Genomic DNA, 11,414 nt, shown 5'->3' with positions numbered 1-11,414 from the left:
ATACAGATCCCTGGGCCCTCACCCAGAGAATCTCACATGATTAACTCAGGGTGCAACCTAGACATCCGAATTTCTAAAAGCTCCATGGATGATTCCAAAGTGCAGCCAAAGTTGAGAAGCACTGTCTAGGGCTTTGATTTAATCTTCCATATTTATTCCTAAAGAAGGAGATATACCCAGACACCATTTCCTTGGGCAGACTCACAGACCACCAGATTATTATTGTTTTTCAAATTTGGTTCCACAAGCATTTGTTAAGCATCTACTATGTTCCTGGAACATTGTTAGACACTGAATAAGCACTGTTCCTGCCCTCAAGCAGCTTGAAGTCTGGATGGCCATACAGTGAATAAACGCAATGCTTGAGAAAGCCACAGAAGCGGTGAGGAAAGAAACATCACCCAAATGCAGGAATGCGTGGGAAAGAAGCGGGTGCAGGGTCACACCTAAAGCACAATGTGGAAAAATGAATAGCAGTTTTCTCTGGTAGAGAGGTTGGGGGAAGGTGGATAGCCCAGGTACCCTGAACAGCATGAACAAACGTGGGTTGGTGAAAAAATTCTAGGGAGAAGGGACAAAATGAGGAGGGAAATTGCCTATAGGCAGGGCTATATAGCAAAGAGAGAAAGGGTAGGAGAGGAAGCCAGGTAGCAAAGGTCTTACAGCCAGGCTTAGATCCATGGGGTTCATATTATGGGAACTGGGGAGCCATGGAAGGCTGTAGGTTAAGGGGAAGCCTTTATCCTGTGCTTAAGACTTCAGGGTGTGGCTGCTGTTAAGTGCTGGGGTGTGGGGCATCTGAAGAAGAAAAAGTCTGTGCTTGGCAATTTCCTCTCAAGTAATTTTATTCCATTCCCTTCCATCATGCAGCAACCTGAAGTTATCCTGAGAACAAACGTCACTGCCATGGAAACAGTAAGAGAAACAAACAATGCGTGCACTGTATAAAATTGTCCATAAAGGCTGTTTATTTTTCATACCATTATTTTAATAGGTGGGGATGGCAGTGATGGGCTGGAGGAACAGCAGGCTTTAATGGTGCCGCTAACGTTGCCTGTTCTTACAATGACTTCAAATGCTCACAGACATTCAGCCATTGGCACTTAGATCATGTCTCTGGCTGGGAACTCCCGCTGGTTTAGAATCTCACTGCCAGGAAGCATCACCTGTTCCTGGAACTGAAAGGCAGTATGGCCAAGTGGTTATAGACTCAAGCCAGAGGTCAGACAGCCCTGGGTTCCAGTCCTACTTCTGTCATACTTACTGATTGGTGACTGTTGGCAAATTTCATCACCCCTCCGAGCCTCTGTTTACTCATCTGCGAAGTGGAAATATAGTCGTTCATTTATTCCTTCATTTGAAAATTAACAAGACTTCACTGAAAACTTGCTATGTGCTTTGTTTTAAGGGTCCTGGCATTCATTGAGCTTAAAGTCAAGTGGGAGAACAGAGATAATATACCTGCAAACACATAAATAAGAGAGATCATTGTAGATAGTGATATAGGCTAAGAAAGATTTAAAGCCAAGGTTGTTCTCTCTGATGAGATGCCAGTCTAGCCAGCCACAGAAAGAGGAGAAAGAGCCAGCTGCTTATATATCAGAAGGAAAGGCCTTCCAGGCAGGGGCGCAGCAAGAGAAAAGTCCTGGAAAGATCTAAGATTAGAATCCTTGCAGCTGGGGCTTTATAAAAGGAGGTACGAGATAAGGCCAAATAGGGAGGAGAGACCAGATCAGATGGGTCCTATAGGATAAGGTAGGAGTTTGGGTTATAATAATACTAACCTTCTAGAGTGGTTGTAAGGATTACATGAACTATCAAGTGGTAAACTCTAAGCAGCTGCTTAAAAAAAGTCAGCTTTTACTTTCATCAAGACAACCATAGTAGAACTCATCATCTCTTGGGTCCAGTTGCTGACATCATAGAATTATTGAATTTCAGAACTGAGAGATCATTTTTCCTAATTTTTCATATGGGTGAATTAAGAATCAGAGTGGGCAAGGGACTTACAGAAGTCACACAGGACTTACTGGTGGAGGCTCTGGGCTTTCCAATTTCCGCCCACTGTCCATTGAGCTCAAGCCCATGCCATGATCTCTATGGGGAAATTCCTTGGCTTCTGTTTCTGCTGGGTGGTACTTCCTTCTAGGGGACAGTGTGGGGTCATGAAAAACCACAGACCTGGTGCTGTGAGTGTGTGGCTTCTCCCTGTGAGCCTCGGAGGGTCCGCAGACATTAGTCCTTCTTCCCTCCTCCTGACACAGAGGCTGTCTCTGTCCTCTTGTGTCCTCCCTGGCACAGAGGCTGGGCTTTGACTGGGGAGCTGAGAGAAAGGACAGGCTATTGATCAGTAGGGACCTGACCCAGTCTGGCCTTTTCAATATTCCATACTAAGAGAGGGGTGAGATTTGAGAGGAAGTCGAAGGGCTGGAGAATGTTCCTGTAATTGAACAGAACAGTGCTGCCTCAGTTAATTTTGAGTGAGGAGGCTCACACAAAAAAATGGGTCAGATTGACCAAGCCCCTGATGGGTTTGGAAGTTTTACTTATTCTGCAGCCTTAACCCCAGCTGGACTTTCCTCTGGGTCTAGACATCCATGAAGACACCTAATAAACCCTATGAGAGAAGAGATTTTTCTAGTATTTGGGTTCCATTTTTCATGTACAATTTATATAATCCTTAATCGTTGCTCTTGTTTATTGAGCACCTACTACAGGCTGGGTAATCAGTTCAGCACTGAACATGCATCCCCTCTTTTACTCCCATAACAACCCTAGGAACTAGTTACTAATATTCTTCACCTTAAACGACAAGTAAATCGACTTTTAAAAGTTACTCACATAGGAGAGAGCTCTGATATGTCTGACTCCAAATAAACCTGCTGATTCCAAAGGGCACATGGACTTGTGGGGTCCCCAAACACAAAAGTCTTAGAAAAACCCATACATGTGTATCGCTGTGCTGATGCAGCCTGTTCTTTATGGACTGAAAAATGTATGTGTTACAGTTTCTAATGCCAACAGAGTGTATAAATATACACAGTATCTTTAATTGATTTTTCTTCTCACCTTTGAGGCCCAAGACCATAACCCTTAGTCAGGAAAATATCCCAGCTGGGTTTGCAGGAACTTGACTGTGGGGGCCCGATGCCATCCAATATGTTTGTCCCTCTCTTTCAGTCTCCTCCACATTCCTGATGGTGCACTGGTTTTCCTTCCTGTCTGGCCAACAAGCCTCTGGAGAATGGCCATCCATCTTATAGGCTCACTTTGTATTCTGTAAACTTTCAGTTTGAAAGTAAACGCACTGCTTCCCTGTCAAAGCTCTACTGTGCATGGGTATTTCTCAAGAGCCAGGGAGGATGGTACAGACAGACCGAGCATTTCCAAGGAAACCAAAGGGGCATAATTGCTTCTTTCCAGGTAATGTGGATGCACTGGATGGGGTCAGCTGCGTCACAGTGGATCATTTTCTTGTTAGCATCTGGCCAAAGTGATGTGAGTACCACGGGCTTCCTGAATGACGCTGCACAGGCCCATCTGCAAGTTACAAGGACCAAATTGAAAATAGATCATGGAGACACTAGTTGGATCCTCTGCCTTCCCTTGAAAGATCCACGGTGGGTTTGTCTCCTGAGACATACTATTGCTGGGACTTTTTTTTTCTTTTAATTTTTTTCTTATCGTTTTTTTCTTCTTATCTTTTAAGATGTCTTTTTTTTTGTATTTCATTTTTACCCTAAGATAAAATATTTTTCTCTTTTTTTCTCTCAGTGATTAAAATCTTCCCATCAACCAGATGTTCCTAAGGGAGATACACGCTGCAAGGTTTGGCAGGGCGGGGGTGTGAATAAATGTACATTGATGGAGGCAGTAGTCACTGAGCACAGGCTGTCTGATGACCTCAAAATCACGTCCCTGATTAATCATGATCTGAGTAGGCAAAGACATGGGATCACACACACGATGACAATGACTTCCATTAATTGCAATGACCCTGTTTTAGCCTCAGGACCTTGCACTGGCTGTGTTTTCCACCAGGAATGTGCTGCAATCTGCGCTTGGTGTCTGTCTCATTGTTCCTTTCTCTACTTGGATGTCTCCTATTCTAGGAACCCATCCCTGATCATTCAAAAAGAACTTGCCTCTTTTACTCTCAAATCACCTCGCTTTATCTTCCTCATCAAATTAGAGCTTTCTCAAATTCCCATTTATTAATGACTTTATGGTCTATTTCTCATCTGTACAAAATAGGCTCCAGAGAGCAAGAACTTTGTCTTGTTCACTGCTGTATCATCAGTGCCCAGGACAGTGCCTGACATAGGCACTATCCTAAGTGCTTTATAATGATTGTGTCATTGATTGCTAAATGATAGCCTTTTGTTGAAATCATTACTGGAAGTTTAATTCAGTTGTTCAAAATCATAGCACTGTTAGTTAGTAGCAGATCAACCATTCAAATTGAGGCTGGTTGGGTTTGAAGGCCCAGGCTTTTAACCACTCTGCTAAACTGCCTCCCCTGGCATACAGCATTAATTTTGGAAGCGATCTGGGCCCTTGTGTTGCCAGACTTCACTAGACTGTCAGCCCTGGAGAGCCAGAGACAGAGTCTGTTGCATCCACAGCACTCAGCACTGTTTGCCACATGGTAGCCATTCAATAAATAGTAAATGCTCAAACAGTATTTGTAGATAGATGGACAGATGGGTGAGTGGGTGGGTGGTTGAGTGAATGGACGGGTGGATGAATGGATGAATGGAAGGGAGGAAGGAAAGAAGAAAAGAAAGGGAGGAAAGAAAGAAGGGTAGGTAGAGGGATAGATGAATTGTTGGATGGATGCATGGGCTAATGAGTATAGGGATAAATAGGTGGGTGTGTAGATAGATGGGTAGATGAATAGGGAAACAGAGTCCCAGAGAGACTGGTGACTCACTTAATATCACACAACACTAGTCTTTAGTCCATCAGTTCATGGGATCTTCTCTATAACCCTAGGAAACAAGTGCCATAATACCCCCTCATCCACGAGGATATTATTATCCATTTATGTCGATCACTCCATGTGATAAGTGTTATTTTTATCCCTACTTCTCAGAAGAGGAAAATAAAGCTCAGAGAGGTTAAGTAACTTGCCCTTGTCATCCTAAAAGGAAGAGGTGAGGCTAGGATATAACCCTTTGTCACTATTGTACTAATTTTAACCACATAAGAGCTGATGCCCTGTTTATCACATGACAAAATATAAGGTGAATAGAATTGTAGGCACACATCATCTAATCAGCAGAGAAACTAAAATTATCTCCCCAGCAGCTTTGGGTAGCAGGAAGCTCACCCTGACACTAGAATCTAGGCAGGAAGTGCCCTGTTAGGCCACAAACGTCACTGCCATGGAAAGAGTAAAAGGTAAAATGTAAACCAAGTGTATGATATCGAGCAAGTTACTTTGCCTCCCTGGACCTCAGTTTTCTCATCTGTAAAATGGCTATCAAAATTGTGATTGCAGATTTTCATCTGCAAACTGTTCTAGTCCCTTTCAGAATTCTATTTCTATTATGCTATTTCTTCTTCCAAAAATAGTCTTGATATTGCTCCTAAATAATCACTTCACCTTCCCAACATCACAATCTCAGATAATCGGGTCTGTGTCCCATTTTCTGAAGACTTTTCTCTGTGCCTTGTTTCAGCCAGCAAATGGAATGGGTAAATCTCTGCCCATATGTTCCGTGGGTTCATGGTTTACAGTGTCATTTCTTCTACATAAGACACCTGCATGCAAGCAATGCTCTAGAAGTTCAATGTACTTACCAAAGTGAGTAACCTCAGTGATGGACTTTTAGTGATTGTGGCCCTTCTGGTAGTGAGGAGGGGTTGAAGCTTCAGGAGGTAGCAACCAAATCATAGTACAGAGGCAGCCACCAAATTTCTGGGAAGTAGCCTGTGAAAGTTCTGGCTCTGTAATCGGGGCTGGCCTTGAATCTGCCAAATCCCACTGCTGCCTGACTGAGTGACCTTGGCTGGGCTGGGACCCTCCACAAAAAATCAGATACTTATCTGTCAGATGGCAATAACCACACCTCATTATCAGGATGATTATGAAATTGAAATGAGAGACCGTGCTCAGTGTGGGACAGCACCTGGCAAACAGTGGATTCTTTATACAATAGTTTCCTTTTCAGTTGGGTTGTTTGGTTTTATTTTCTTGTAAATTTGTTTAAGTTCCTTATAGATGCTGGATATTAGACCTTTGCAGATGCATAGTTTGCAAAAATCTTCTCCCATTCTGTAGGTTGTCTGACATTACTGGGTATATACCCAAAGGAATATAAATTATTCCATTATAAAGACACATGCACACGTATGTTCATTGCAGCATTATTCACAAGAGCAGAGACGTGGAATCAACCTAAATGCTCATCAATGAATGAGAATATACATATGGTACATATACACCATGGAATACTATGCAGCCATAAAAAAGAATGAGAGCACGTTCTTTGCAAAAACATGAATGGAACTGAAGACCATTATCCTCAGCACACTAATGCAGGAACAGAAAACCAAATATCACAAGTTCTCACTTATAGATGGGAGTTAAATGATGAGAGCACACAGACACATAGAGGGGAACAATACACATAGGGGCCTACTAGAGGGTGGACGGCAGGAGGAGGGAGAGGATCAGAAAAAAATAACTATTGAGTACTAGGCTTAATACCTAGGTGATGAAATCATCTGTACAACAAACTCCCATGACACAAGTTTGCACACATAACAAACCTGCACACGTACCCCTGAACCTAAGAATTAAAAATAGTTTCCTTGCCTCCAAGTATGGAGCTAACCTATCTCTTTTTTTTTTCTCTCGCTCACTTTCTTCCCTTTCACCTCTTCCTCCATCTTCCTTGCTTCTTTATGCTTCCATTGAACAAGTCTCACTGAGCATCCACTGCATGCTAGCACTATACTATACAGAGCCTGAGTGTACAGCCACAAACAAACAGGCAAGGTCACTCCACAGAGAGCTGGCAGCTTCATACAGTAAAGCATAGAGTGCTTCATCTTCTCCAAAGGAGAAATCAGCCCTCCTGCACCCCTGCCTCAGCCACCTTTATAAAAACCAGTTAGGTTTACTGCCAGGAATGGAAACCTCTTGCAGCCAAGGATAGGATTTTATGGGGGATTCTCTGTCCCCCAAAGCCTGAGGCAGGTCTGGGCCTATAGTGAGTGGCCTGTAAAAGAGCATTGTTTCAAAGAGTAAATGGGGAAGCTCTGGGTGTGGAGAGTCTTCTGAAACCCTGGGCCAGAGTGCCCCCGCCTTTCCTCCTCCATCCAGTGTTCACCTCCCCCACCCATTCTTTCTAGGGACTCCCGGCTCCACCACGCTGCTAAAGACATATTCCTCCCCCTGTTGCTGCCTGCAACCTTCTCTCCATCTGCTCTCTCTGCCTGTTCAGGCTGCAGTGTGTAGATAGTATGGCAAGGTAGGGTAGTGGGAGGAGGACAGCTTCTAAATTGGGTGAGAGGCCTGCAAAGCCTGACCGGTCTGCCAAGGCTAGGCGGGGAGGGACAGTCAGTCTCCAGGACTGTGCAGAAGCTTGTCCCCACCTAGCTCTCCGCCAACGTCTGTCCCCAAGTATCTGCTTGTCTCCCTCATTGATTGTCCCTCACTATCTCTGTTTGTGGAGAAAAGACACGTTGCTTGAGAATCAGGCCTGGGCAAGAGTGCGGCCGAGGTGGGCCTTGCAGTCCTGCTCAGCTGGGGAAGCAGGTACAGGAAGAGGTAAGGGGCTGACCTGAGAGGAAGCCTCTCAGCTCTAGTGGCCTGCCGGCAGTGGGGTTATGGGAGACCGGGCTCAGATTAAAAAGTAGAGATGGATCTTAATTTAGAGTTCGTGATTGGGCTTCAGAGGGGTCCAGACCCCTCCTGTTAGGTTGCAGCCACAATTTTGTGGCTATGTGTAGTGTTCTGGTAGATTCACAGATCTCACCGGATCCACAGAGTCACAGACTTTCTAGGTTATGGGGACTCACTTTGGAAGCAGCGGGGCCCTGGCGGGGAAGCAGGCTGGCTGGATCCCAGAGGGGCCTGGAGAGAACTGGAACTGGGATGTATCTGGAAGGCTGAGCAGGCAATGGAAAGCTCCGGGCTGCTCATAAGCTCGGTTTCCAGGCCTCCATCTCACCGTCTGGAAAATGGTCCGGGTGCTCTCCAGCCTGGCCTGGCCAGGCAGGACTGCTGGGAGTGTCAGCAGAGAGAGAAAACGCTCGGCTCCCAGGACGCAAAGGGAATTGGCTTTAAACTTTGCAGGGCTGACGGGCCGGCGGCCAGAGGAGGCGGCTGGCACCCCCGGCGCCGCCGCGGCCCCTCCAGCCTGCTGCCCGCTCGCCCGCCCCCTCCCTCCCTGCACTCGCTCGGCACAGACTCGGCCCCAGCCCCCTCCCTCCTCCCGCTCGCTCCACGCTCGTTCGCTCGCTCGCCGGCTCCTCCTCACTCGCCCGCCCGCGCCCGGCGCAGCTCGGCCAGAGCGACCGCGGGGCTGAGCGCGCGTCCGCTCGGGGGGCTCCGGAAGCTGCCCCGGCCCGCGGCCCCCTCCCTCGCTCCCGCCTCCCCTTCCTAGCTCACCGCTGCCTTCCTTTCCCGGCTCCCGCGCCGTCCGCCCGCCCCGCAGCCCGCGGCTCCGCGCCCCCTGCAGCCACGATGCCCGCGGCCCGGCCGCCAGCCGCGGGACTCGGCGGGATCTCGCTGTTCCTCGCTCTGCTCCTGGGGAGCCCGGCGGCAGCGCTGGAGAGAGGTAAGCGCCCCGAGGGGCGGGGCGGGCAGGGGGCAAAGTTGCCGGGAGAGCGGGGCGGCCAGGGGTCGGGGCTGACCAAGGCGACTCAGGCACCACCCGCCGGGATGGGGAGCGGTGGTGGCTGCCCAAATTCGGGGCTAGGAACCGCGCGTCCCCTTGGCCCGGGCTGATGGGAGTGTGGAGGTGGGGATGTGTTGAAGGACTCGGGCGCTTCCCTGCTTCGGCTGCGGGCTCCCTTTCGGTCTTCCCCGGCTGTGAGGCTGATTCTCCTTTGCAGCCAAAGAGGATCTCCTTGGAGTGGGGTCGCCTCCAAACCCCAAATTCCCGGAGCTTCTCTGCAACCGCACCCGGGGCTGGGTGCCAGATAATTCTCTTCCTCTCGGGGAGAGGACAGGAAGGGGGGTGAGCAGCTGACCCACCCTGCAACTGAGGACTAGACTCAAACAGTGCATTTGCCGCTCCCCCACGACACCTCAGAAACCCTTGACTTCTTTGGTTCAGGCTGCCCCGAGGGGCTGTGTTCCTGGATTGATCTCAGCCAAGCGTCAGGATACCGGACTTGGGTGTGGCTTTCGCCAGAGGCCGGTGGAGGGGGTTGAGGGCTCTGAGAACTTGGTAGGAGAGGGAGAAGAGATATTAGTTAGCAGTTGGGAACCTGAACGGACTACCCTCTACTCTCTTCCCGACAGCCTAGCATCTCTGATCACTGTTAGGAATGGGGGTGGGGGGTGTTAGTTTCACCTACCACGTGTTTGCCGAATGGGAAGAGGGGCCCAAGTTTAGCAGAGAATGACAGCTCCTCCTTCTCAGACCTGGAGCCATACCCTCTGTCCACCCCGGTAAGGTACCCCAGGAAAAGTTATGGGTCGGGGAGAGGGCCAGATAGAGAGAGGGGTGCAACGCCTAACTCACCCAAAGCTAACCCTCAGAGCTTCGGGGCTTTTCTCAGGCACCTTGGAGACCCGAAAGTCAATGGGAGCGTTAGTTGGCCACCGGACCCGGCCTTCTTGCAAGGTCTAACTCCAGTTCCCAGAAATGCGCTCCTCACGTGTAAAAAAGCAGGCAGCTGCAGGGTCTGCCCAGGCTGAAGACAGAGGGAGAGCGGGCACTGTGCTCATCTGGGGCACCGCCTCTGTCATTTGCACCGTCTTGACTCAGAGTTGGGGGACTGGCGGTGTTCTTTCCCGGGCAGTTCTGGACCCCTAGCGCGCACACACCTGCTTTCAGCACCAAAGGCCCTGGACAGCTCTCCGCTCCATGGGCCCGGGCTCTGGGTTCCTTTCCCTTCAACCTTTCCCGGTGGCCTGGAGTGCCCCCCTCAGCATAAATCAGGCATTTTATCCCCCATCTCCACGTCTTTTTAAATGTAGAGCCCGGAGTGCAGAGCAAAGGAAATTATTCATCACCTTTTGTTTAACAAAGCATATCATTGAAGAACCCCCTCCCCTTTTTTTTATGAGGCCATGATATCCACAGTTTACACCAGGTCTGAACAATTTCTCTGGGAAAGATAGGGAAAGAGATTTGGTTTAAACACATCGTTTCCACCACAGCATGGCCTTTCTTAATTAGCTGTCTCTTTCTAACAATGGCTTGGTGGCCTTGAACTGAGTCCAGCTCTCCCTCCCCCACCCCCTTTTGAATCTGTGTTGTGACTAACACACATACAAAAAGAGCCTGAAGCTACACGGCAGCTTACTGGATTTTCTAAAGCAGCTCTACCTTTGAGGACTCCACTCTCCAATACACCACCTTGCAGGGAAAAAAAAAAAAAAATTGTCTTAATGGCACGTATTGAATTGTCATCTAAGACAAGGATTTCCTATTCTGTTTCCTTCACTGGCTTCAAACACATTGTAAAAGCAGGGGGATACGTGCGTGTGTTTAATTTTTAAGACATTTCATACTATTTTTCCAACTGCTCAACACTATGGCTAGCCAGCATATTTTTTAAATTAACTTCAGGTCACCACCAAATTAAAGTCAAGTGATGTGCTACTTCAGAAAGCTCATTAATAACTGTGTGGTTCTGATTCTGAGTCATAAGGAAGGAGTGAGATTGGCCAATGAGCATTGCCGAGTCTGGTGGTGCATTTGGAGACAATTGACCTTCCATGATAAGTTCTGTTTTTAATATAAAGCCCAACATCCACTCAGATGGAGAACCATTCACCTAACTCATTGTTGCAAACTAGTTCTTCTGTTTGTGGTGGAGTGAGGGGATTTGTAAATACTCAAAAGGGACTTGTTGCTACATTCTTATGCAGGTCACGTGGTTCTCTGGGCCATTTCGCTGTAAGGCATGAATAAGTATAAAGTATAACTTGTTTTTGAAGAGACTCCTTATTGTCTAAGATATGCACATGGGGAATAATTGTAGCTGCGTGCTAAGACTGCAGAGTCTAAGTATAATTTCTTTTCTTTTTCTCTTGAATTAATAAGGCAAATTCAGTATTGCTCAATAAGACTCAGATTTGCTGCTTCCCCAGTCTCTAACGTGTGTTGTTGTTAGATTCACTTAAAGACTATTTTCATTACGGATTGGCATTATTTTCCGTAGACTTTTGCCCGTTCCTGCCAGGGGCCACCTTACCTAAGCTTGAGAGATTCATCTTGTGTTCA

General features: G+C 47.6%; 1 protein-coding gene and 1 long non-coding RNA gene across 8 annotated transcripts in view; one reads left to right on the top strand and one right to left on the bottom strand.

Moving 5' to 3' along the window:
• Window positions 1-950: 950 nt before the first annotated feature.
• On the bottom strand, window positions 951-8,691 carry LOC126929560 (uncharacterized). Of its 3 annotated transcripts, none has more exons than XR_007717205.1 (5): window positions 8,624-8,691; window positions 3,070-3,540; window positions 2,182-2,323; window positions 1,265-1,318; window positions 951-1,178 (listed from the first exon to the last, which is right to left on the bottom strand). It is a non-coding gene; the product is annotated as an uncharacterized LOC126929560 (long non-coding RNA). The 3 variants fall into 3 exon arrangements; XR_007717204.1 differs by having other exon boundaries at window positions 968-1,178; window positions 1,265-1,461; XR_007717206.1 differs by lacking the exon at window positions 2,182-2,323 and having other exon boundaries at window positions 969-1,178; window positions 1,265-1,461.
• SEZ6L (seizure related 6 homolog like) overlaps window positions 8,491-11,414 on the top strand; it is a 213,794-nt gene continuing 210,870 nt past the window's right edge. For 3 of the 5 annotated variants that reach the window (XM_050745902.1, XM_050745900.1, XM_050745899.1), the window contains exon 1: window positions 8,491-8,792. In XM_050745902.1, the coding sequence (XP_050601859.1) occupies window positions 8,699-8,792 (94 nt within the window). In that variant the 5' untranslated portion in view covers window positions 8,491-8,698. The remainder of the gene's footprint in view (window positions 8,793-11,414) is intronic. The other 2 variants (XM_050745901.1, XM_050745903.1) reach the window with 2 other exon arrangements.

This window comes from Macaca thibetana, chromosome 10 (assembly GCF_024542745.1).
Source record: "Macaca thibetana thibetana isolate TM-01 chromosome 10, ASM2454274v1, whole genome shotgun sequence".
NCBI lineage: Eukaryota > Metazoa > Chordata > Mammalia > Primates > Cercopithecidae > Macaca > Macaca thibetana.
Note: the sequence above shows the minus strand (reverse complement) of the source record. Positions and strands in the feature narration are given on the sequence as shown.